A 25,752-nucleotide genomic window follows, 5' to 3' on the forward strand; every position below is an offset into this window, starting at 1 on the left:
ACATGGCGTGGCCCAGCACAGCCACAGCAGCATGGCGTGGCTTGGCCCAGCATGGCGTGGCCCGGCGTGGCTTGGCCCAGCACAACATGGCCCAGCATGGCCACAGCAGCATGGCATGGCTTGGCCCAGTGTGACATGGCGTGGCCCAGCATGGCCACAGCAGCATGGTGTGGCTTGGCCCAGCACGGCGTGGCGTGGCCCAGCACGGCCACAATAGCGTGGCGTGGTTGAGCACAGCATGGTGCGGTCCAGCAAAGGACCGCATGGTTTTCCGTGGCGTGGCCAAGCGTGGCACGGGACAGCCCATTCGCACACGTTCTCCCCCGCTGCTCCCCGTGCTCCCCAGCCCCGTGCCCTGGCCGGGGGGTTCTGTCAGGGCATGGAGGCCCATGGTGCCAGCGGGCTCGGCTGGCGGCCCCACCACTGCCCCTCATCCGGGATGGCACTGCTGGGGGAAGCGGAGGAGCCAAGGCAGGGACGTGACTTCAGCAGGACACGCTTTTATTTTGGTGACTCACAGCCCACGACGTGGCAAATCCCCGTTCCCCGCCCCGCAAGCCCTTGGTCCAGAGGTGCTCGGTGGCCACGGCTGCTCAGCCGTCCCAGGCAGGGACGCCGGTGCGGCGCGGTGCCAACGGCCCTGATTCAGAGGCGGGCGGCGAGTTGCTGGCCCGTGCCTGAGCGAAGACGCGGTTGCGGGTGCCGAAGAGGATCCCGCGGCTGTGGCTCCTGGAGGCGTACGGCCCGCGGTGGCGATGGTGGTGGGGCGAGCAGAAGGGGGCTCTGAAGGCCTCCTGGAAGCCTCGTCGGAAGTTCTCGTTGAAGTAGCCGTAGATGATGGGGTTGGCACTGCTGTTGAAGAAGGCCAACCAGTGGGCGAAGGGGAAGACGTAGACAGTGACCAGGTGGAGCTGGCCCTCGCTCAATCGCCCATAGTCCGTCAGCAGCATCAGCGTCCAGAGGGGCAGCCAGGAGAGGGTGAAGAAGAGGGCGACGATGATGAGCATGTTGATGACCTTGGCCTTCCTCCGGGAGACCCTCCTCCCCTCTGGCTCCCCTTGGCCACGGTCAGGTGCCGCCGACTTGAAGAGCTTGAAGGCGATGCGGGCGTACATGACGACGATGAGGGCGAGGGGCGCCACGTAGATGTGGGAGAAGAGGACGGTGGTGTAGATCCTCCTCATCCCCGTCTCGGGCCAGGCCTCCCAACAGGAGTAGAGGGGGTAGGAGTTGTTGTAGGTGTCCACCATGAAGTGGTGCTCCTCTCTGGTGACGGTCAGGGTGATGGCGGCAGGGCACATGATGAGCAGGGCCAGCACCCAGATGATGGCAATGGTCACCAGGGCTTTCCTCAGTGTCAGCTTCTGCCGGAAGGGGTGGACGATGCAGCGAAACCTGCGGGAGGGCAGACGGTGGTGGCTTTGGGCAGCTGGTGGGACGTCCCTGGGGAAGGAGGGCGGCCAGGACCCGAGGGTGGGAGGGGAGGGTAAGATGGGTTGCTCTTTACATATGGCTTTTGGTGGGAGAGATAGGTTGGGATCTCTCCAGCTTTGGTGTTTTCAGCCCGAGGTGGGCAAGGACACCTTGCTGGGATGCCGCATGGACAGCTTTGTGGTCCTCCTGGAGAGCTGGGACACCCTCCTGACATCCCCAGGATCTTTCCCATGATGGAAACCGCATGGGATACCCGAACACGCTGAGGGTGCTTGGTCCCCCTGTCCCCACATCCCCGCACTAACGTACCTCTCCACGGCGATGGCCACCAGCGTGAAAACTGAGGCAGAGACGGACATGCCTTGCACCAGGCCGCTCATTTTGCACATGGCGTTGTCAAAGGGCCAACCTGCGAGGGGACACCACGGAGTTTGTAGGTGCCTTTGGCTCAGCCGGGTCCATCGGCAGCTCCGTCTAGATATCCCCATCCACCATGTCGTTGTTAGGGGATGCCAAATCCTGCTCCTAAGGGGGGGGCTGCGTTTTTGGCTCATACAGAGATGGCCTTTAGCAATACAGAAGCTTGGAGAAAAAACCCAAAATTGGTAAAAAAGGTGCATATTACACTCAAGGAGCACGGTGGTTGTCATTTCTCCTACCCCTACGTAGGGCTCTAGCTGTTATCACGGGGATTGACCTTGGGATTCTTGATCGGAAGGGCTTTCGTCTTGTTTCTTAACCCCCACTAAGGCATTGGCAATAAATAAATAGCACCACATAATAAATAAATACAGACTCTGCCCTGTGCCCCGGCTACTGCTTCGGCTAAACTCCACCAACCATGCCAATGCCACGCTTTATCTTTGGAAAGGTCAACGGGCAGAGCTGAGCCAGCGCGGGGAGATCGATGCAAGAAGAGGAGGGGTTTTTTCAGTGCTGCTTGATGGAGAACAGCTGGACTTTAAGTAAATATGTAAAGGTAGTGTTAAGGTCATACTTACTTTGCCAAAACATGTCCAAAACCTAAAAAAACCCCCAACTTTTCCCCCTAAAATAGTAGGTCTAAATGAAATGATACCTTTCATCAGATATGGTTGAGTGGCCACCACCTGCCCTCCTCATCCTCAGCAAAAAAAAGCACCCACGGGCAGGAGATTTGGGGGCGGCCTCATGTGTGGGGAGCAGAAGGTGGGTGATGTTCCCCACCAATTTCTCTCCCCCCCCCGGCCCCGCTCACCCGTGATGAGGTTGTCCACCAAGGTAGTGGGCATGCAGAAGATGCCCACCAGCAGGTCGCTGATGGCCAGGTTGAGGATGAACATGTTGGTGACCGTCCGCATCTGGCGGTTCTTCACCACGATGAAGCACACCAGGAAGTTGCCGATCATGCACATGAGGAAGATGAAGGTGTAGGCCAGGATGAACATGGCGGCCACGGGGGAGGAGTGCTGGTAGTACGCCGAGAAGGTGTAGTTCTCCCTCAGGAGGTGGCTCTCGCTTGTGGTGGAGTTGGGCCAGCTGCCGTTGGAAGGGCCTGGGGAAGGGAAGGCAGGAAAATGAAGCTGGAAGAGGATAAAGCGATTATTTCCTTCATTTCTTAATGCCCTCGGAGGTGAGTTTTCATATTTATACCAGTGCCCAGCCTGGCCGGGACGTGTCCTGCTGGGATCATCTCAGTGCCCCAACAAGTGTCCTCCTCGTTGGGTTACGCAGCCCAAGGTACCGCAGCACCTCGTCTGAATTATTATTTTATATCATTATTATTTTATACCATTATTATTTTATATCATTATTTTGACAAGGAGTTAAAGCAGCCCAGAAGACATCCTGTTCTCATGGGATTTTTTTTAGGGATGATGCAAGGAAGAGAAATGCATGTCCTGACACCGCAATGCTCCGGCTGCGCGGGAGCTGTACCCATGCGATCGGTCCCCAGCACAGCCAGCCTGGCAGCATCCCCGCTCCCGGGTGTCTGCCGCTGCTTCTCCTTGAGCTTCCGAGATTTGCAATTTGAGATTTCCTAAAATCCGCAGTAGCAGAGGGAGACGGGCTGGGGAAGAGGAGACCCTGCCCTCTCCTTACATATAAAGTGATAATTATACATAATTATGATGACTGTCTGGGACCCTGAGAGCTTCTGGTGGAGGTGGGGGGAGGGCATTTTGTTGCTACAGATTTAACGGGGGGAGCAGGTCCCTGCAGCACCCACCCTCGGGTTTCCCCAGCTTTACTCAGGCAGGGACACGGGAGGATGCTGAGCGCAGGCAGGAGCTGCCTGCAGCGGTGATGTGACTTACTCCAGGCAAACCCAGGCTGCAATTTTAAGGCTGAAAAAGGCATATTTTTGCTTTAAGGCTCAGCCTAACCACCTGCAGGTCAGCCCCGCTCTGCAAAAGCACTGCAAAGCCGCTGCATGGTGGGCGGCCGTACCACCCCACCATCCCCGTGCCGATGCTGGTGCTCAGCTCGCCAGCCAAGACGCTTTTCCCAGCGGATGGGACCACTCGCTTCGCCGAGGCTCCGGCACGCAGGGAGGCCCTGCCTGGCCTCTATACCCCTGTCCTGGGTGCAGGATTCAGCCCACACATTTCCAGCGGGGCTTCAGAAAGATGCTGGTGGGGTTTGCAGCAGCGGCACGGGAGAAGGAGCATCTTGGAGAGGCAAGGAAGCAGGCAGGGCTGCTGGGGCAAGGTGCATCAGGTGCACCCGCACGAACCGGTTTCGTTAGCAGAAGCGATAGCGAAGACTGTAATGAGATTGCCCGAAACCTGCGATATTAAGCCCAAAACTTTGCCGGACTTCATCTCTTTGGGCTGCAATGTCTTGCAGCATTAGCGGGAGGTGGGTATCCTATGGATGAGGAATCACAGGCGGTTTCAAAAGCGAGGTGGAAGACGAGGAAAGGAAAATAAGGGGCTGCCAAGCGCCCGGGTCGGTGCCGGATGGATGGAGGCGTCCTCCGTTCATCTCGGATGGGGTGACAAGGGGCCGGGGGGGCCATGGGCCACCCGCCTCCCTGCCTGGCCGTGGGAAAGCGCCGCAGGGAAAGGCTGGGCTGATGGAATAGGAGAGGGGCTGGACACCTTTTTTCGGGATAAAATAAAATAAATCAGGGCTTGGTACTCACCTCCGCCAGCCCTGCCCGGCTCCGGGGGCTGCATCGCTGGTATGCGGGCGGGGGGGGTGTCTGCAGCCTGGGGGGGGGGTGTTGTCCCCGACCCTCCCCCGGTCTCCCCACCCGGGGCTGAGCCCCGGTGCCGGTACCGAGCCCCGGTTGCGGCTGCTCGCCGGCTGCAGCGGAGGAAGGAGGGGGGGGGGACGGGACCGCGGGGGGGGTGCAGCCTCCCATCACCATGGATACCGGGGTACCCACACGCAAGCCCCAGCCCTGAGGCAGCGCGGGGGGGGCAGCCCAGGGGAGAGCCGGAGAGGTTTGGTCCCTGGGGAGGGTCGGGCTCTGTGTCCCCCTCGCCCCCCCCTCGCCCCCCAAGCTGATGCTGGCACTTGGTGCCTCTCCCCGCCCCGGCTGATGGCCGGTGTCCCCAGCAGCGCTCCTGCCCATCCCGGGGCGGGGGAAACACGCTGGGAGCCCCAAAAGGAGAGGGAGGAGGACCCCGGTCCTCCACCCCGTGTAAATCACCCACGGGGTGGGGAAAAGCAGCACGGTCCTTCGGGGTGCTGGTCCTGCCCCAAAGCTGCTCCGCTCAACCCCGGCTCCTCCATCACTGCCAACATCAACAAACCCCCTTTCACCACGGTCTTTTACCAAAGTTTGGCTTTGGCACGTCTAGAAATCAAGTATTTCCAGGATTAACCATTCCTGGCTGGCCCCAGCCATCCCCCAGCACTGGGAAGCAGTTGTCCCTTAAAAACACGACCGAGCAAACACGGGAGATGTTTAAACAAGGCATTTTGAGATAAGGGCTGCCATTTCTCCCAGGAGTTCTTTCACAGGCAGCCAGCTGCCAAGGGACACCAGCGTGCCTACCAGTGGCCCCGCTGCCACCAAGAAGCCACCCTCCCTGGTCCATATCCTGAGCCCCACAGCCCATTTCTTCCTTGGAAAGAAAGCGGCACAACTTGAAGACCCACACCGGATCCAGGAGGTGGGCGCATGCTTCTGGGGACACCCATGGGTGAGCAGTGTGTGGGGACCTTCGGGCACTGGGTCGCTTTGGTTTCCACGGTGAAAAACCATGGGGGAAAAAAAAAAAAAACATTTCCCTGGGAAAATTCGGAGACATACTGCTCAGGTCTGGGCAGAATCCAGCCAGAGGCATCAGCCCGAGCTGCAGCAAGCACCTGCGGGGATGCACAAAGAGGCTTCTTTAAAGGGGAAGACAACTGATAACTCCAATTTAGCAAATAAAAAACCCCCACACTTAACAGGAAAACATTTAATCAGGCATTTGGCACTTTGCCATATCAGCAATTCAAGGGGGAACCCCTTACAGCCGCAGGGATGTCCCCCACCGTCCTCGCCGTGGACCAGGGCGGCAGATGCTACCTACCACCGGCCAGGTGGGAGGGATGCGACCGAGCATCCAACTCCCCCCAGTTTTACCCAAACCTCGCACATCCCGGCTCCGCTTCCTCGCCAAGCGCTGGCAAAACACAAAGCAGGAGATTCCCTGGCTTAGGAGCTGGCGTCGCCATCCCTTCGCTGAGAGCCCCGCTGCTTGCTTTTTATTAAGGAAAAAAAAGAAGGACTGGCTGCCTCGCTGCGGGTTTGGGACAGAAATAGCGGCGTAGCAGGGACTGACCTAAACCAAACCACTCTTGCAGGCAGTCACCCCTCTGAAGAGCTCGCCCCGGCACCTCGAGACCCTCTCAGGCTTTGGGAATGGGTTTTTCTGGTGACAGCAGCAGGTCGAAGGGGACGAGGGGCCGGACCAGCAGCCGCACCTCGGGGCCGACGGGGTTCGCCCGTAGGTTGAGGCTCCGCAGCGATGCCATGGAGGCCAGCTTCTCTGCCGGCACCTCTGCAAAAGAGAGCACCGAGGAGTGAGCATCCATCCCGGCATCGGCTGCTGCGGCATTCGGAGCAGCAGAGGGGATGAAAGCCGGGGTTCGATGGGCAGCCCGGAGCAAACCCTGCTCCCGTCGGTCTCCAGGCTTTTATCAAAACAGAAACATAACAAAAGATTAAATTATACCACTACTCAAGAAAATGGCTTGGCAAGGTACAAACACCATGATATTAAATGTGGACACTGCCCTCCAGTTCTCCCAGTCATAAAAAAAACCCTGCTGGGGTGCTAAACTGGTATTCAAAGACTTATTCCCTGATTTTATTCCCAGTGTTGTAATGCCCAGGAGCCCTCGCCAGGCTGATGGGAGAGCCCGTGCTCTTCACCCTTGTTGGACAGGCTGCAAAATGGCTCTCGGCCATCACCACCCTCCTATTTTGCAATTTCCATGAATTCAGGTGTTTTTCTTTAGAAAGGGTTTTCTAAAGGAAACCCTTTTAACATGGGGGAAAAAAAAAAGGTGCCTTAAACTGCAGGTCTCTGGGTGGTCCCCATGTGAATCCACTGAGGGCGGAGGAATGAGACTGATACAAAAAGCTAACCATTAAGATGTTAGATTTAGCTTTTCATCATAAATCACAATATTGTGGGCTTGAAAAGCCCACCTGCCTGAGTTTCCCCAAGAATGATTTCTTTTTAATTTGGCCACCAAAATGACAAGAGCCTTTTAGATCCCCAGCTCTGATTTCTTCTCCCAATACTTGGAGCAGAATTGCGGTGTTGTAATTATAGCTGAGCGGGTGATGATACGATTTTTAGACCATGAAACTTATTTTACGCTGGAAAAAGACTCAAACACCTTGATGGCTTTTTTTTTCTCCTTCTTGTCCAGAGAGCAATGTTATTTTCTGTAATAAACATATTTCTGAGCAGTGTACCTCTCTCATCATGCTAAGCGTCACATGGATTTTTTTATACTCTTCTTTACAGTGGATTTGTTCACCATCGCTCCCCTGTATCATTTTGCATTTTTTTCCCCCTTGATGCACAAAAATATATTTTTTTTAATAGCTCTTCCTGTTTAATGATCCTCTAAAGTTATGCAGAGTGATAAACCCCCACTTTGCTTAAATTTAGTGACTTAAGGAAAGTATTGTAGGGAGCACGCCTTGCGCAGGGTGGGAACAGCCCAGCTCTGCAACTTATTTCAAGGTAAGGAACGGTGACTCACGCCCGGCATGAAGCAACAGGCAGGGCAGGCAGTGCAGCCTATAGCTATACGGCCGTGCGTGGGAACCGCAAACTCCTCTATAAGCAACCCGAAGCACCACTTGCCGGCTCCCCGATGGATAAGGCACTTGCGTTTGAGCCTGAATTATTCATGTTGGCTTCACCAGTTAAGCAAGAAAAGGGGAAGAAAAAAGGCTTTTCCATAATTAAGGCAAACAGTAATTTTCTCAGATCAGAATATGATCATAAGCAAGTGAAAAAGCCAGCTCCTTCAGATGAAAGGGCTGCCGAAGCGTTGAGAATCATCTAAGGAGATGGGTATGAAAAGGCTGCCGAGGCATGCGAGGAGCTGGGCGATGAACACCAACAGCCCCAAAGGTCTCTCAGCCTCGTACGGCTACAAATTGAAGGTGGAAGGACCCTGCTCAGATAGCAGAGCCACCTCCCGGGCAGGTTTCAACATTAGCCGCATTCTTTGCTGGCCACCAGCTCCTGCCAGCCTCCTCCAAACCTGCTGATGGAAACTCACTGGCTGGCTCCTCTGCGGCTATTAACAAAGATGCATTTTCCATACCATTAACCCAAATTGAGAATGGCTTTTTTTGATGCTCAGGAGGAGAAAAATCAGCCACAGTTGCCACCAGCAGCAACCTGCCCAGCTTTGCGAGTCGTCTGCAGCATCGCCCTTGCTGTCTCAAAAGCTTCTATGTTAACCCATTAATCAAGGAATAAGGGAAAGAGCCGCTGAAGCTTCAGGCACCAAAAAAGCACAGAACTTGGGAGCTGAAAATGCTAATTTGCTATCACTCTAATTAGCAGAGGAGGAGTTAAAAGCATTGACATTAATATATACATAATTACACTGCAGGGTTAAGAGCTTGTTGAGATGAAAAGGGCAGTTCATGGCACTAAGTGTCTCCTTTCAGAGCCCACAGACTCCAGGCAGACATTAATTAATCTCCTTTTACTTCTGTTTCCCTTTGGCTGGAAAACATTGCCTACCATCTCCAGTTCAGTATGTCCTAGTAGGTGACTCAGCCCTCTTCCAGCACGTCCTTTTAATCTGGTCTGCAGCCCTGCTATCAGCTCCTTCAGCATCACTAAGAGGAGGACAGGCAGGACTAGGAATGGCACATGACTGCTGCAGCAGCACCAAAAACCAGCCCATCCACAACCTTCCTGCTGCTGGAGCAAGCCCCAGTCCTTCCCCAGGCTCCAGCTCCCATCTATCATCTGTAGAAGATGGTTCTGTTGCCCACCAGTCTTTTATCTGGAGTAGGGTCCTCAGCTCGTTATTGGGCTAAGTGGTGCAGCCTGGCTCCCGAATTATAAAAGGCAGCAAAATGCAGCTTTTGCACTACTGGGGTAGTTGCTTCTGTGCTGTAGGGGTGTAGGTACTGCTGCTGAAGAGCAGCACCTGGATGAACTTTCAGATGCCTCAAGAGTTTCTCCAAGGATGGAGTAAGTGATTGCTCCCCTATACTCAGTGCTGCTGAGGCTATATGTCAAATACTGTGTTCAGTTTTGTGTTCCTCCCTACAAGAAGGACATCGAGGTGCTGGAGCGTGTCCAGAGAAGGATGACGAAGCTGGTGAGGGGTCTGGAGCACAAGTCTGATGAGGAGGGGCTGAGGGAACTGGGGTTGTTCAGTCTGGAGAAGAGGAGGCTGAGGGGAGACCTCATTGCTCTCTACAATTACCTGAAAGGGGGTTGTGGTGAGGTGGGTGTTGGTCTCTTCTCCCAAGTGATGAGTGATAGAATGAGGGGAAATGGCCTCAAGTTGCACCAGGGGAGGTTCAGGCTGGATATCAGGAAAAATTTCTTTCCTGAGAGAGCGGTGAAGCACTGGAAGAGGCTGCCCAGGGAGGTGGTGGAGTCACCATCCCTGGAGGTGTTCAAGGAACGTGTGGATGTGGCACTGCGGGATGTGGTTTAGTGGGCATGGGGGGGTTGGGTTGATGGTTGGACTTGATGATCTTACAGGTCTTTTCCAACTGTAGTGATTCTGTAACTGCTCCCCATGAGACCCTGCTGCCAAAACAGGGTCCTTGGCCAGCTGCAGTGGGTGAGTTGTATATGCATGCAGAGGGGAAAAGAGAAGATGTTGTCTCCTATAGACTGGCCTAAGATCTCCTGGAGTGAAATGAGTGTGAAGGGCTCAACTCCTACTTGGTCATTAAGGAAAAACAAAATTTGCACCAGTTAAATTCAAGCTGATGGGCTCTCCTTAACTCTCCTTCCCCTATTGTGCCAGGCTAGTGTGGGAGGAAAAGGTATGTATAAATACAAGCTCATAAATAGTATATAAAACTATTAGCACATAAAAATGCATATATATACATATATGGAAACTGATGTGCAGATAATTGGCACCGAGGCTCATCCCAGAGCCTGGCTGCAAGCTCCCAGCGCGCTGTGCCTGTGAAGAGCGGGGAGCTCGGTCCTTGGGCAAGCTCAGCGCTGAGCAAACTCAGCCTTGAGGGCAACCCAGGAGATTCCACCGTGGTCCTGGAAAGTGAAACTGGGGATGAGATGCTTTACTTTGGATGTGAAGGACCTGAGCTGCTGCAGCTCTTGGGGTGCTCTGCTCCCTGGGAGGCCATTGTGGGACTGAGCCCAGGAGGTATTGGGGAAGGTATTGGGAGTGATGCAATTACCCAAACTTTTGTTTCCTTGGCAAAAATTGGCTGCGACGTCCCTGGGTTTCTAATCTCTACCTCTTCCCTTTCCAGAAAATGCATAAAATAGGTTAATCCTACCCATTTCTGCAGCCAAACAGCATTGTGCTCGTTTCAAAGATACATCCCTGAAACATTTTAGCTTGAAATTGTTAATCTCTACCCTGTCATTATTCTTCCTAAGTCTGATAACAGCAGCTGAGGGGAGCCTGGAGGGAGAGGACCAAGCCTGGCAGCTGGGTTATCTAGCTGCCTTCTCCCCCAAGATTAATCCAGCTGGGTACAACCCTTGATGCATCTGTTCCTCCCTGCATTTAAGCAGGGAAAAATGCAACAAAGCGCTGTATTCCCTTCCTGCAGCAGCCTGCTTGCACAAAATGCGAAGGAAATACGAAGTTTGGAGACTTCAGCTCCTGCATCAAGTCTGAAGTTGGCCAATTAAGCTCAAAAAGTGATGGAGGGACCTAAGAGTGAGACGCTCTCTCCGAATGGCAGGAGAGGAAAAAAGGGGTGAGGAAAACCCATGTCTTTTGCTGGCTCTCGTGGAAGCAGTATTTAAGGTTTTGTGTTTCTATAGGCATGGCCAGGGAGCAGCTGATGCTGTTAATAAAACTTGTGTTGCAGGGAGCAGCTTTCCCAGCAGCAGCTGAAGCCATCCTAGATAAAACAGCAAAATTGAGCAGACTCAATATTCGCCTCCCTGGGGATCTGTGTGGGCTGTGGGATGCTCCAGCCTGGGCTCTTTGGAAGATTGCTCCTAAATAAATCCCCTTTTATCTCTGTGCAACAGCTGCCCCTTTTGCCCAGCGTTCGGGGACTCCAAAGGCTTCAGCTTTGCGCATGATTTTCCTCTGACTGCAGGGTCGGGGATGAGCGGCTCTTACCAGCCCTTTAATTTCACTTTTTTTTAGGGGATTTTATAGCGTTATGGCTCCTATTCGCTCTGGGAAATGTTCAGGTGGGCTTGTGCCCTTGCTTTGTGAGGCAGCAAACATTTTTTGCTGGCAGCAAAGATCTCAGCCCAGCATCCTTGGGGCTGGGTTCTGCAGTCAGGTCTATTTTTTAATTAAATCTGGTGATTTTGAGCTGCAGCTGGAGTTACCTTTGAGAGCTGTATCCCAGCGTGGTGAAGAGGGTGGCTTGAATGGGGCTTGATTTCCCCCTACGCCTGCAACAGCTTCATCCCGGGAGGCAGCGCAAGTGTTAGCACAAGCGAGTGGCTAACGAGGCTCTGTCTATTTAGCATCTCCCTCGCCAAATCCATGCTCCTTTTGCTGGATCACTAAGCCATCCCTCGGCCCGACTGCATCCGCAGGAGATGGTGGACCACGAGCAAAGCTTCAAGCCAGCATCCCTCCCTGCTCAGGGATGTGAATCGGCATCAGCGCTGGGAAGTGCCGTTGTCCCAGAGGGATGCTCATCCTCACCTCCAGCGGGAAAAGGTTCTTCTCACCTGTGATCTCGTTCTCTTCCAGGTTGATGGTCTCCAGGGTGGCGACGGTGGCCAGGGGCTCGGGGAAACGCCGAAACCTGTTGCGGGAGAGGTTGATGGCCCGGAGGTGCAGCAGGGAGGTGACCTCCTCGGGCAGGCGGTGCAGGTAGTTGCCTGCCAGGTTGAGCTCTGCAGTTCGGGGAAGAGAGGAGAGAGGTGGTGGGATGCGGGGGGGAAAGATGGGAAAATAATTAATGCATGGCTTCATTTACAGCCTCTGTCTCCCGTGGGCTGCCAGGTCCAGCAATGGGATTCCAACTCCAAAAATGGGTGGTTTTTTGCTCATCTCCATGGTTTGCTGTCATACTTTAGCCTGCTGTGACTACCCCTTTTAGAACGATATGTTTCCTGGCTTCCCCAGGCTTTCCTAATGAAACCCGTGCAGCATTTTGCAAGCGGGGGCTGTAGAAATAAGCAATATTTCTTAATGAAGTCGGTGCAATTCCCTCCCCAATGGACATTTGTCATGGCTTAAGTCTAGTTTTCTATCTTCACGTGCCTGAACCCCTTCTGAGGTATAAATAGAATGGTGGAAGAAATGTATCTGTATGTGAAAAACATCTATTCTACGGAGTTTAGCCCTCTGTGATGCTTCCCCCCCCCCCCCTAAGAAATGGGCTGCAGGAGCAGCACCTCCTACATGGAAGACCATTAGCCATGGGAACAGGAACCCAAAGCCCGCTGTCCCAGCGCCCTTCTCCAGTGACACAGGGCTTTCTGCTCTATAAATACCCACGCAAGCTGCCCTGCCCCTGCTAATACCTCATATTTATAGGTCCTGCCTTATTCAGGATGGTGCAAGGCTGTCCCCAGCCCCGGGGCATCTCTCCCCTGCAACAGCCCTGCTGAGGCCTGGCACATTCATCACCAGAATGATTTGTTCACTAGTGGAGTGAAACCCGTGCTGGGAAATGAGACCACCTTCTTTTTTTTTTCCCTCCCCTCAGGGCTTGCCATGCTGTCTAGAAAATGAAAATTGATTTCCTTTGCTTGATGTGTTTCTTTTCTCCAGCCTAGGGGAGTTTTCATGGATGATGCTCCAGCTCCTGCACAACACGGGAGGCCTCCCCAGCCACCCACCACAGTGGCACTTGTGCACTACATTGTATGAGCAAAATATTTGCTTATAAAAGCTGCCAGAGCCCCAGGCGCTGCTGCAGGCAGGCAAAGCCCCGGTGCAGACCCCAGCGTTCAAAACCACGGATGCTCTGGATGCTTTAGTGTCTTTTAGCAGATTAGCTTCTGGCTGCTTTCGCTGGGCTCCGCAGGGACGTGTCCCCGTGGCACCAGCCACACACTGACTGTCCCCATCTCCTGCAGCGAGTGGAGGAGCAAGCAACTATCACTGCTGTCTTGCGACAGGGGCTAATTAGCCGGCAGCAAGCCAGCATGCCTTCTGCAGCCTGAAATTTCGGGATGTGGTTTAATGGGTAAGGTGGTGTTGGGTTGATGGTTGGACTTGATGGTCTTACAGGTCTTTTCCAACCTTAGTGATTCTGTGAAATGCCCCAGCTCTGCCATGCACCATTATACCCAGACTGCCTTTCCTGTCCTCTTTCAGCCCCATCCTCGGAGGGAGATGGAGGATGATGAGAGACCTCACTGCAGCCTGGTCACTGCTGAGAGTGGCTGGAGGTGGCATGGCATGAGTTTGGGAGGGTGGGTGAGAGCAAAACCGGTGCCCTCTTCCTGCAAGGGCTCAAAGGGTAAAGAAAAACGGATTTTGGGGGGAGCTGAACTAGTGCTTGGAATGAGGTGTGAGTGCAGAGGAGGAAAAACTGCAGTGGGGAGACTCTCCGGTGCTGTGCTCCCTCTGCAGCAGCCCGGGGGGGCTCTTTGCCGGGTCCCGGGGGCTTGGAAGTGGCTGTTGTGAAGCAGTGGGGCTGTCTCTTACCTCTCAACTGGCTGAAGGTGGTGACAAATCGGCTGGTGAGGGACTTCAGCTCGTTGTTGGCCAGGGAGATGTGGTGGATCCCCTCGGTGACGCTCCTCATGGCTTTGTAGATGCCGACGGGGAAGGTCATCAGCTTGCAGTTGGCCAGATCTGCCCCGGAGAGATCCGGGCACCTTATAATGCACCCCAGCTGGCACCAAGCAATGCTTGCCATCTTGTCTTCTACCCCTTAATGCTTGAGTTGCTGCCCATGGATGCTGAAATGTCCCCTGCCATACTCCTCTCTGTTGCAGCGATCTTTGCGATCACCTCCCTGAGCACCCATAGTTTGTTCCCATCAGCAATGCTAAGGGTGTTCAACCCCAAACCGTGTCGCATTTACCTCTCTGCTGCAAACCCTCAGCCAGCCTGTCCATGTCAAATAAATAACTTTGCAACTTCAGCAATCCCTCTCCCCTATGTCCTTAACCCCCCGGGGAAGGTCGAGCATCCCAGGGATGCCCCCTCCACTGCTGATGGTGATGGGCTTTCCCTGGGGGTCCTCCTGGCTGGATTTCTCATGGCAAGCAGTGGGAAGGGGAAAAGGATTTGGCTGCGCTTCTCACCTCTTGGTGTTTTTGTTTTGCTCTGACCTGTTTCCCTTTCCCCTCCTGGGGACGTACCAGGGGATGGGATCCCTGCATCCCAGCCCTGTGATGCTCAGCCCCGGCTCTGCTGCCTGTCCCCTCCCCAAAGCCGTGGCGGGGGCTGCACGAGCTCCGTCTTCCCCCGCTTATCGTCTTGCTGGGAGAGGCTGAGCGATGAAGCTCTGACTCTCAGCGTACACTGGTTTATACCCCAGGGCTGGGAATCCAGCACGAATAAAAATGAGCGGCTCTCTTTTGATGAGCTGCGCCTGGGTCTCGGATATTAGCTGCAAACGGGGAAACTGCAGAAAACCACAAATCTGGCGAGGCGGGGAGAGGTCTGGCTCCTGCCTTTGCTTGTAAGGAAGGACTTTATCCCTGGGGCACGTCCCATGGGATTATGTGCCATCGCTGGGAACCCACTCAAACTTTGGGGAGGGCTGAGCGCCCTTTTGGGGGACCCTTTCCCTTCCCTGGGGGTGCAGGAGCCTTGGGCACGGCACCCAGAGGGGGACTGACAGCTTTTTTTAGACCGTGGCTGCAAATAATAGTCCTGCTCTCGGACACCCGATCCTTCTCCTGGCCCCGAGCGGGAGCGGAGCCGGAGCGCCAGGCTTACCCAGGGAATCTGTTTTGTTCTCCACTGTGTCGTTCACCTTCCTGGCCACCCGGGCCACCGCCTCACCCATCCTCTTCTGCATGCGGGCGCCCGGTCCCGCCGGGGACGTGCTTTGGCCGGGGGGATCCACGGCTGGAGGGAGAAACCAGCCGCTCCGGCCTCTCGGGAGAGGGATGCTAAAAATAACCAGCGGGATCAGCGTTCCCAGGGGAGGGAGGGAGGGAGGCTGTGCTGAGGCTGGCGTGGCCCTCAGGGTATGAGATTCCCAGCTTTCCAGGGTGGTATGTGTAGGATATGGGGATGCATCCCCTTTCCTGGTTTGTGATATAGGGATGCACCCCCTTTCCCGGTGGTCTGGGGCTGGCGTGGCTCTCGGGGCACAGGATTCCCAACTTTCCGGGTCGGTACTTTGGGATATGGGGATGCACCCCCTTTCCCGGTGACCTGGAGCATGGTGTAGCCCTTGGGGTGTGGGAATCCCAACTTTTTGTGTTGGTGTATTTGGGATATGGAGGTGCACTCCTTTCCACGATGACTTTGATTGGCTCGGCCCCTTTCCCGGTGGCTTTGATCAGCTCGGCTCAGCCAAAACGTTTGGGCAGAAGGAGCCCTGGACACGACGACCCGCCTGCAGGCGAGGTCCCGGCGAAAGACGGGACACCCCCATCCCCCACCCCCCCAAAAAACCCCGCTCTTCCCACGCCGGGAGTCGAACCCGGGCCGCCTGGGTGAAAGCCAGGAATCCTCACCGCTAGACCACGTGGGAGGGCGCGGGCAGCGCCGCCCGCCCCCGCGCCTGCCCCCTGCTGGCGGCGGGCGGCGCGCGGTTGCGCGGCGGCAGCAGCGGCCGAGGGCGGGGGGGGGCGGGCGATGGGAGGCGGCGGCGACGGGGGGGGGGCGGCGCCCGCTCCGCGCCGCCTCCGCGGGGACAATAGCGCGGGGCCATGTCGTCCGCCGGCGGCCGCCAGCCCAGCCAGAGCCGGGCCATCCCCACCCGCACCGTGGCCCTCAGCGACGCGGCGCAGCTCCCCCCGGACTACTGCACCACCCCCGGCGGCACCCTCTTCTCCACCACCCCGGGAGGTGAGCGCCGGGGCGGACGGGGCCTGCGGGGCGGCGGCCGCGGGGCCGCGCCGGGGGAGCGCTGCCGCCGCCCGCCCGCCTCTCCCGCCGCCGCCTGTCGCGCCTATCGCGCCCGTATCGCGCCCGTATCGCCTCTCTGCGTCGCCTCTCTATAGCGCCCTGCCGTCGGTGGTCCTTAAAGCGAGCGCTCTGCCTGTTCCGGGGCGTAGCGGCGGGCGCAGAGGGTCCCGGCGGGGCGGGAGCTGGCCCCCGGTACGGGGCGGCCCCGCTGGGGCGCGGGCATCGGGGGCTCGACGCCCGGCAGCGAGGGGTGGGGGGGCTCTGCCCCGTCCCGCCTTGACACCCCCGGGGCCGGAGCATCCCTCGTCCCCGGGCGGGGGGGAGAGGGACGGAGGGGGTGTTTCGGGGTGCCGCATCCCTCGGCGTCCCCAGGATGCGTTCCCACCCCTGCCGTGAGTTTGCCAGGCCTCTGCGCCGGGGCGGCGGCGGCGAGCGCCCGGGGGGGCAGCTGGTACCCAGGTGCCGCCGAGGGTGTTTGTCCAGCGCCGAATTATCACCCGCCGTGCCCAGATAAGAGCGGGCAGAGCGGCGGTGGCGGCACGCAACCCCCCCTGCCCTCCCCGCCTATCCTTGGGCTGCGGCGGAGGTCCTTGGCCAGGGCACCTGTCCCACCCACCGGGAGACTCCTTCTGCCAGGCCGGATCCCCGCCACCCTCCTCTCGTGTCCGCCCCCCAGGCACCCGGATCATCTACGACCGCAAGTTCCTGCTGGACCGCCGCAACTCCCCCATGGCCCAGACCCCGCCTTGTCACCTCCCCAATATTCCCGGCGTCACCAGCCCCGGCTCGGCCGGCGAGGAGCCCAAAGCGGACGCCAACAGCCTGAACCACCAGGAGGGGAAGCCATCCATGGGTAAGGGGCCCCCCGGGGTGGGGTTGGCGGGATTGGGGGGGGCGTCCCCGCCCCTAACACTTCTCCCCTTGCCTCTCGCCAGGGGACGACGCTCAGTTCGAGATGGATATCTGAGCGGGAACCACGGAGAGGCAGCAACTCCCCAGACCTGTGCACACCCCATTCGGCTTAGCAGGATCCCTCCCGGCGAGGCGGAGGCGGTAGCGGTCCCCGCCAGCGTCCCCCTCCCCGCCCGCCTCCCCCGACCCCTCTTTCCGGGGAGCGCGGTCCTGGCTTCACCCCCTTTACGGGTGACCGGGCCCAGCATCTGCCGGACGGAGCATCCCTTCCGGATCCGGCCCTATTCCTCCTCCTCATCCCACCAGCAGCCTGATTTCGACCGGGCTTCTTTTTAAAACATCCCTTTGCCTCTTCTGCCGCCTCATGCTCTCCCCCCAAAAAAACCCCAAACCCTCCCGTTACCCCAAACCCCCCGTTACCGGCAGCTTGGCGGTCCGGAGCTGCGTCGCCCTCTTTGCCCCTTCTCCCGGAAAATTTGGGCAGCCTCTCGGGAAGAGGGGGAAAGAGTCGCTCTAAAAACCCAGCGCCCACTTGCACCCCGGGGCGGGGTTTTTTTTTGGTTCCCCCGGGACCGGCTGGCATTCGGTGGGGGACAACGTTGGCAGCCTGTTCCCTTCGGTGCTCCGGGGGTCTGAGTTAGTCCCCGACGGTGTCGGGCAGCGCACCCGCATCTCTCTCCTACCCGGATTTCTTCCGTCTCGGTCCTTCGACGGGGGGCTGCGTCCCCGACCCGCCAGCCAGGACTCGGAGCGGTGTAGCCATATGTTACACAAAACCCCCCTTGCTTTTAGTTTTTTGGTACTAAAAAGGGGCACTTTACTGGCAACGCTTCTTTTTTTCGGGCTGGGAAAGTGCTTTCAAGTGCTTTATTTTTTTTTTTTTAACCCCCCCTTTTTAAAATGTGAATAATACAGAAGCGAAATCCCTCGGTGCCGTTGGATGTCTCAGGAATAGCTGGGCGCCCGGGGAGGGGAACGCGGGGTGAGATGCCGCAGGGATGCGACGCTGCGGCCGGGAGCATCGCAGCCGCACCCGGGGTGCTCCGGTTGCAGGGTGCCGGCGTCGGTGCCATCCTCCGCTTGCTTTTTGCGCCGGGGCTTCCCTCGGCCGGCTCGTGCTGCCGCCGATAAAGGGTTTCCCCGTTAAACTGCCCGCCTGCGGCGGCTTTGCCGGCCTGGCACATCGTGGCCATCCTGCCTGTGCCCGGCATCTTGAAACCCCCCCGGCGTTGGGATTATTTTTTTTTTTTCTCCTCTCTTGGTGCGACTCTCGCCTCGAAGAGCAATGTTTGGTGAGGGCGTGCGTGGTAGGGGACGCCGCGGCCGTGCCGTGTTGTGCCCCCCGAGCCCGCCGGTCCCCCCCCATTATTTTTTTTTACTACCTGTTGGGAGCCGTCAACAGCTTCGCAACCTTCTCAAGTGCCATTTTATCAGCCCCCACCTGAGTGCCTGCTCCATCCATCCTCCCTCCCTCGCCGGGGTCCCCCCTCCCCGGTACCCAGCCCCGGGGACCCGCTGCCTGCCGGGGCGGTGGCTCCGCGCGCCGGGGACGGGTACTCCCCGCCCCGGCATCCCTGCCGCAGGCTTTGTGCACTTTCCGTCCGGTAATTTATTTCTCTCGGTGTGTTTGGCGCGGGTCGGCGCGGCGGCTGGTTGCGAGCTCCCATCTTCCACCCGCTTTTCTCGCAGGGGGGGTGGGGGTGCCGCTCGTTTTGGGGGGGGAAAGGCAAAAAACAAAAAAAAAAAACCACAAAACCAAGGGAATGGGATGCCTCTCCCATCCTTTTCCCTTGCACGGGTAGCGCGCGGTGGGATGCGATGTAAACTTGTAGCCGGCCGTCGTAGGCGCACGAGTGAGTGAGTGCAAGTAGAAATATGTATATGCGTGTGGGTGGGTGGTGATAAGACACACACAAATATATATATTATATATAAATAAATATATTTTCCTTAAAGCGAAGATCCTAGGAGGTCTGTTAGGTCCTCAGATCGAGGGAGCGGCAGGGGCAGGGGGCGAGGACATCCTTGGCGGAGCGGGGACGGCCGCCGCGGATGCAGGGACCCGGCGCCCTCGGCACAGCCACTCGTTTCGGGAAACCTGCTCTCCAAGCCAAAAAAAAAAAAAAAAAAAAAAAAAAATATCCGAGGACAACTTGACTTACGGACAGGAGCCGGAGGGAAACCACTTTTTTTTCTAAACGCCCCCTTTCCCGACCTCCTTTCGTCTCTGTTCCCCATCCCAGCGACTTTCTCCCGGTTCTTTTTCGTAACCGGGCTCGGGGCTGAAGAGCAGGGAGGGAGTGCCCGGCCTCGCCGGGGCAGCTCCTCTGCTAGTCAGGGTATAGATTTGGGTTTTGGTTTTTTTTTTACCGTCTCTTCAAGCAGGTGTTTGGGAGGAGAAAAGCTCTCGTCAGTGGTTGCTGTTACAGTGAGATCAATAAAGATCTTGGTTCTATTAAACCGAGGTGCTGGAGGTTTCTTCTGACCGTGACTTGGGGTGCGGGATGCGGATTTTCCCTTCCCTACGGAGCAAACGCCGCCTGGGCTTCGCCCCCCTCGCGGGTCAACCTTCCTTCCTTTATATTTTAGCTTTTTTTTTTTTCCCCCCCTCCCAAATTCTTTAGGTGAGTTGCTTTCCACATTTCCAATCTGGAAAAAAGCGGATCCGGGCCAAGGATGGTAAATCAGGAGCGACCCCCCCGTCTCTCGCCGGCCGTAACTCGGCGTTACAAAGAGCAGGGGATGGTCCAACCCAGAACCAACAGCCAGGGGTTAAGGGGGGGGACTCGACTGCAAAATTTCCTGTCCAGAAAAATCTGATTTTTACCATAGAAGGGTCTCCCGCGTACAAAATCGCTGCAAACCGGTCATTCCTCCTGCGCCACCAGGTGCAAAACCCTATACGGACCTGGGCGTCAAACTAGAGGTGCCGGAGAAACACGTTGCGACGCGTCCAAGCCAGCCTCCGAGCGTGCAGATAAACCCCTGCGCTTAAGCCGAGCTTAAACTGCAACACCCCAGCGATTTCCCACGTTCTGCTAAATGCACGTTTGCACCAGCCCAGGGGAGCGCCCCACGCCCCGGTGACCCCTTCCAGCCGAAAAGAGCGTCCGCCAGCGCCCGTCCCCGCCACGCGAGCGCTGGGCAAGCTCCCCGAAGGTCAGCCGCGCCGCTAAAGCCGTCGCGTAACGCCGAGTTTTGGGTGCCGGGGGCTGGAAAGCTGTCACGAAGCCGAAGCTGCCTTCCCAATTGGCGCTGGCCGAAGGGGAGCAGGTGAGTGCGAGCGTCGGGGTACACCCACCCTCCTCCTTGAGGGCCCCGATGGACCTTAACAGCGCCCAGCAGCCTCACCTGGGGTCCCCCCCCGTGCCCAGGAGCGCGTCGGAGCCCAGCCCTGGCCTGGCTGCGTCCCCCAGCGCGTGCCGTGGCCTCGGCTTGTCCCATCTCCGCTGCTTCCGGAGGGACCCAGCCCAGGATCGTGCCCTTGCAGGGGGCTGTGCTGGTGCAGGTGTGTTGCCACAACCTCCCCTGGTCCAGGACAATTGTCACTTTAATAATAGATATCTCTATTTTTAAGTTTTAAACCAAGAAGCGGCAAAGTCAGCCTTTTTTTTATACATATATGTATAGTGACTTCAGGATGCGGACCCCCACGTGCGAAATACCGCGGCAGCGCGCCGCATTCCCAAACCGCCCGCGCCCGCTCGGGTCCCACGGGTGAAGGCGGGAGGGTGACGCCAAAGGTGCCACGGATCGGGGTTTTGGGGTGGGGGGGTCCTTGTGCACCCCGGCTTGGCCGCAACCGGTGTGGTCCTGCCCGTGGATGCGGGCGCATATTGCAGCGGCTCCGCCGGGAGCCCGGGGAAGGGCTGTCACGTTGCGCCATTACCCGGGTTATTATTAAATTATTATTGTTATTACATTATTTTTATTACTTGCGCTCGTCTCCAGCCTGATCCTGAGTAAAAAAAGTGGGATGTAGGAGGAGGTGCCGGTGCACGGCTGCTCCCTCCTGCAGTTTCTCCCCAAAATTCTGGCTCCGGGGGTCGTTTCTTACCTGAAGTCTCTATTAAGGGGGTGCCGAAAGCTTGTCGGGGCACCAAAATCTGAAGGAAAGCTTGGAAACAGGCGGCAAGGCTTTTTAAAAAAAAAAAAATACGAAAGAAAATAAAAATAAGACATTTTTCCTTCCACCACTGAACGGGAGCGGTGGGTCGTGGGCTGTTCTTCTTTCATTCTAAAATATTATCGGATTTTGAAGCATGTGGACGGCGGGGAGGAGCGAGATGAAAAAAATGCTGACGAGGCATTTGGGAGCTCCCCTCTCCTGGCTTTGGCTTTGCCCAGGCGATGCCAAGCTTAGGGGAGCGGCAACTGTTTTCCTCCTGAAATTTTCGGGTGCTTTTGAAAGATTTTTAATGGTGGCTTCCAAAGCCCCCGCGACGAGGCGCGGGCACGTGGGGAGCCCCGGCTTTTGGTGCGCTCCTTAGGGCGGGGGGAGTCTCTAGATGCTCATTCGGGAGGTAAAAATGGAGAATTAAAAAAAAATAAATATTAAAATCAATAAAATTTCAATCTAGGAGCGACGCTCTTAATTGATAGCGAGCTGTAAAGGGACTAAGCCAGGGTAGTTTCGCATGCGGCGGGGTGAATGAAACCTCGCTCGGATTTATAGCTCTCCATCTCAGTTTTAAACCGGAGCAGTCGCCGTCTGCGCGTGCGACCGCCCTGTGGCGTTCGGCCGTAAAATTCAGCAGAGCGGCTCAGGAAAGGGTATTTTGGCCGAGCCCAGGGCCGGGAGCCTGGCTAGTATCTAGGCTCCCGATTAACAAACTTTCCAGCCCTGCTTTCCAGCCGTTACCATTTTCGGCCTGTCTCCGGGCTCCGTTTACATTCCTGGCCCTCCTTCCCAGCGCCGGTGAACGCGTTAACGCCGTTTTTCTCTTTTTTCCTTCGGTCTCTTGGTGTCCTGGAAACATTTATTTGGCGGTGCCTGCCGCAGCAGCGCCGGCGGCCGTGGATGGTGCCGGGTGCGAGCAAGGCTGTAGCGCCGGGGCGTTTTGGGGGGGTCTCTGAGGGAGGTGGGGCTGGGGTCCTCCTAGATGGGGCTCTCTGAGGGCTGAGAGCTCAACCCAAATGAAACGGGGGAAGGCAGCTGGGAGCTGGAGGAATTGGGTTTTTACAGATTCGCTAAAATAGCGTCTTTCCGCGGCAGCGGAGTAAGCGCGATCGATGCCCGTTGGCAACGAGGGAAGCCTGAAGTCATCTCAGGGCTCGACTCGGTGCTGTGATGGAAACCAGCAGGAGATGAGCAGACCCCGCCGGTACCGGCAGAGCCGGCGCAGGAACCCACCACGGTGCCCGGACGGGCAGGCTGCTGCAACCAGCTGTGTTTGGGGCTGGGAAAGGGACGCGAGGGATCCAGCTCCGCTTAGGGCAGCCGCTTCCCACCCTACTCCCTCCCTCCTCTTCCATTTCTGGGAAGGAAAAGGGCGTTTTGGCTTTGAGAGGTGCTGCCTAAACTGCTGTTGTCCTTCTGAACCTGGGCGGGGTGGTGGCATCTGCCGGTCCCCTGTCTGTCCCCAGGGGGTGACAGCAGGAGGGGATGTGAAGGATCAGTGTGGCTGGGGGTGCTGTGTGCTGGGGGGCCCTCAGGGATGGGTGCTGTGGCTGGGGGGTGCTGTGTGCTGGGGGTCCTCCCAGGGATGGGTGCTGTGGCTGGGGGGTGCTGTGTGCTGAGGGTCCCCTCAGGGATGGGTGCTATGGCTGGTGGGTGCTGTGGCTGGGGTCCCCTCAGGGATGGGTGCTGTGGCTGCTGTGTGCTGGGGGTCCTCTCAGGGATGGGTGCTATGGCTGGGGGGTGCTGTGTGCTGAGGGTCCCCGAGGAGATGGGTGCTGTGTGCTGGGGGTCCCTGGGGGGATGGGTGCTGTGGCTGGGGGGTGCTGCGGCTGGGGTCCCCTCAGGGATGGGTGCTATGGCTGGTGGGTGCTGTGTGCTGGGGGTCCCCTCAGGGATGGGTGCTATGGCTGGTGGGTGCTGTGTGCTGAGGGTCCCCTCAGGGATGGGTGCTGTGGCTGGGGGTGCTGTGTGCTGGGGGTCCCCGGGGGGATGGGTGCTGTGGCTGGTGGGTGCTGTGGCTGGGGTTCCCTCAGGGATGGGTGCTGTGGCTGCTGTGTGCTGGGGGTCCTCTCAGGGATGGGTGCTGTGGCTGGGGGGTGCTGTGTGCTGAGGGTCCCTGAGGAGATGGGTGCTATGGCTGGTGGGTGCTGTGGCTGGGGGTCCCCTCAGGGATGGGTGCTGTGGCTGGGGACTGTAATGTGCGATGGGGCCCCTGAGGAGTGTGGGTGCTCCGTCCCGGGGGGTCCCCTCAGGGATGGGTGCTGTGGCTGGGGGTCCCTGAGGGAGTGGGTGCTGTGGCTGGGGTTCCCCGAGGGGATGGTGCTGTGGCTGGGGGGTGCTGCGTGCCGAGGAGGTGCCCCCCGGGACGGGTGCCGTGGCTGGGGGCTGTAATGTGCGATGGGGCCCCTGAGGAGTGTGGGTGCTCCGTCCCGGGGGGTCCCCGAGGGGATGGGTGCTGTGAGCGGGGGACGCTGCATGCCAGGGGGTCCCTGGGGGGGGGCGGTGCTGTGGCCGGGGGGGGTCCCCGCGGTGCTGGGGGGTGCAGCGTGCCGGGGCACCACGGCGGGGCGGGCCCGGGGCGGGGGGCGGGGGGGGGCGGTATGTCCCGGTCCGGGGGGCGGTGCTCGGCGGCCGGTGGGCGCGTCCCGGGGCCGCCCCTCCTCCGGCTCCGCCTGCGCCCCCGCCCCCTCCCCCGCCGAGGCTCCGGCGGTCGGGGCGGCCGCGGGGCTGCGCTCCCGCCACCGCGCTCCCGCCGCCCCCATGGGGCGCCCGACGGCGCGGCCATCCCGGCGCGGGAGCTGAGCCCGGAGCCGCCGCCAGGTACCGCACCCCGCCCCCCCCGCCCCGGGACCGGGACCGGGACCGGGACCGGGCATCCCCCCCTCGTCCCCTCCCCGGGCGGGGGGGGGGTCGCTTCCCCACCGGCTGCCTGGGGAGGGGGGGAAGGCGGAGGGGGCAGGCTCAGCCGTGGGGTACCGGCTGCGAGTCGGGCGGCCCCTCGGGGGGTGCCCCCCTCCGCCTCCCGGCGCCACCCCGGGGGGGGGGGGGGGGGTGTTGCTGCCCACCCATCGCGGGGGGGGGGGCAGGTGCCGCTGCTGGGTGCAGCCTTCCCCCCGCGGGGCCGGGGCCCTTGTTGGGCCGGGGTCCCCCGGCCCCAGCACCCGTGCGAGGGGGGGAAGCTGTCTGCTGCCCCGGGAGCACGAACCCCCCCGGTGTGGGCATGAGGTGCCCAAACCCCGGCGAGGAGGGGTTCTCCGCAGCCGAGGCCGTGCTCCCCACCTCCAGAAAACAGATGGATAAGTAGTTTTGAGGCCCAGCATCCGCCCCGCCGCCTCCTCCCGGCTCTTGTGCCTTTGCAGTCCCGTTCCCTGTTTAAAAGGAGCTTTTCTCTCCCTGGAAGGCAGCCCCGCAGGAGGCTGACCCCGACGGGGAGCCCGGCGTGGCCGTCTGCCGGTGCCCGCTGCGGCCGGAGCGCCCCGAAGTGAGTTTTGGGGTTTGCATCTCTTGTCTGCTTCCCTTACACCCCCAAAAGGCGCCCGGGGAGCAGGCTCTGAGCCGGGGAAGCTGCGGGATGGCTCCCTGCTGGAGGATGAAGACGGAGGAGGAAGAGGAGTGGATGTAACCGCGGTCCCTTCCCTGCTCGGGGAGCATCCCGGTCTGGGGTTTGGCTCCGCAGCCTCCCATTTGGGGAGCGCAGGAGGAGCAGGAAACCTGGGATCGCTCAGCGATGGCTTTCCCACTGGCACGTACGTGCGGGGTATGTCGCGGAGCCCGGTGGGCTCCCGTCCCTGCGTAGGACGGGGTCACCCTCGCGGCTGTGTCGCCCGGGCAGAGCCGGGACGCGGAGGGTGTCCTAGGAGAAAAGGCTGCCTGCTCTCGCTGAGCCCAGCCTCTGTAGCTGTCGGGGCTGAAAACTTCCAGAAACTGCGTCCAGGCTGCGTTTCCTATGGCTGCCGGACTTTTCCGCACCGCTTCCTCTACCCTTTCCCCGGCGCATCGCTCCTCTTAGCGCCGGGGCTGGGGGGGGGGGTGAACACCACCTCTTCTCCCCGCAGCGCTCCGGACCGTGGCACTCGTGACATCCCGAGCTTGTTACCCCATCCCCAGATGGGGGGGACAGCAGGTTTTGGGGTGGCTGGGCTGGGAGCGGGCAGGCGTGCAGGCAGTGGTGGTGGGACATTTCCTTCCTGGAAGGCAGGAAGTGATTCTGTCTTTGCACGAATGACACGGAGCCTAAAAATAACCGGCAGGTCTCTGTTGTGAGCAAATACCCCCCTGGGATTTGCTTGATTTCGCTTGATTTAAGAGACCGGGGTCGGGGCGGGGGGAGAAGAGAGCCTGGGACCGCGTGCCAAACCACCGAGCGTGCAAAGGCGGGCGCGACGGCGGGCGCGGGCGCGCATAAGGTGCCGCTTGTGTTGCGAAAAGGTGCGGTCTGCAGCAGCCCGCCTTTGAAAAGCGGCCCCCTGTAAATGGAGCCGTCCCGTTGCTCCGCCAGCCTTCCCCGTCGGGGAGGGGAGCCGGTGGTTAGCTATGAATAGCACAAAATCATAGCCCTCGCCTTCCCGAAACGCCCTGGCCGGGCTTCTCGTGGCGCTGAGCCTCCCGGGCTTGGGAGCGGGGTGCTGCGACGT

At 58.6% G+C, this 25,752-nt stretch overlaps 3 protein-coding genes and 1 non-coding gene across 6 annotated transcripts; 1 reads left to right on the forward strand and 3 right to left on the reverse strand.

Moving 5' to 3' along the window:
* Positions 1 to 593: 593 nt before the first annotated feature.
* NPFFR1 (neuropeptide FF receptor 1) lies at positions 594 to 4,595 on the reverse strand. Its single transcript, XM_059821436.1, has 4 exons — positions 4,562 to 4,595; positions 2,672 to 2,968; positions 1,744 to 1,843; positions 594 to 1,395 (listed from the first exon to the last, which is right to left on the reverse strand). The coding sequence occupies exons 1-4, from the start codon at positions 4,593 to 4,595 to the stop codon at positions 594 to 596; spliced, it is 1,233 nt and encodes a 410-aa protein (XP_059677419.1).
* A 1,300-nt stretch (positions 4,596 to 5,895) lies between these two features.
* On the reverse strand, positions 5,896 to 15,111 carry LRRC20 (leucine rich repeat containing 20). Of its 3 annotated transcripts, XM_059821401.1 has the most exons (4): positions 14,944 to 15,111; positions 13,699 to 13,848; positions 11,766 to 11,933; positions 5,896 to 6,416 (listed from the first exon to the last, which is right to left on the reverse strand). In XM_059821401.1, the coding sequence occupies exons 1-4, from the start codon at positions 15,023 to 15,025 to the stop codon at positions 6,265 to 6,267; spliced, it is 552 nt and encodes a 183-aa protein (XP_059677384.1). In that variant the 5' UTR covers positions 15,026 to 15,111; the 3' UTR covers positions 5,896 to 6,264. The 3 variants fall into 3 exon arrangements, with proteins under 3 accessions (XP_059677384.1, XP_059677382.1, XP_059677383.1); XM_059821399.1 differs by lacking the exon at positions 13,699 to 13,848 and having other exon boundaries at positions 14,944 to 15,030; XM_059821400.1 differs by lacking the exon at positions 11,766 to 11,933 and having other exon boundaries at positions 14,944 to 15,030.
* Positions 15,112 to 15,637: 526 nt separating this feature from the next.
* Positions 15,638 to 15,709, reverse strand: TRNAE-UUC (transfer RNA glutamic acid (anticodon UUC)). The gene has a single exon. It is a non-coding gene; the product is annotated as a tRNA-Glu (tRNA).
* A 178-nt stretch (positions 15,710 to 15,887) lies between these two features.
* Positions 15,888 to 18,516, forward strand: EIF4EBP2 (eukaryotic translation initiation factor 4E binding protein 2). Its single transcript, XM_059821266.1, has 3 exons — positions 15,888 to 16,026; positions 16,763 to 16,939; positions 17,022 to 18,516. The coding sequence occupies exons 1-3, from the start codon at positions 15,888 to 15,890 to the stop codon at positions 17,051 to 17,053; spliced, it is 348 nt and encodes a 115-aa protein (XP_059677249.1). The 3' UTR covers positions 17,054 to 18,516.
* Positions 18,517 to 25,752: the final 7,236 nt, after the last annotated feature.

This window comes from Gavia stellata, chromosome 9 (genome assembly GCF_030936135.1).
Source record: "Gavia stellata isolate bGavSte3 chromosome 9, bGavSte3.hap2, whole genome shotgun sequence".
NCBI lineage: Eukaryota > Metazoa > Chordata > Aves > Gaviiformes > Gaviidae > Gavia > Gavia stellata.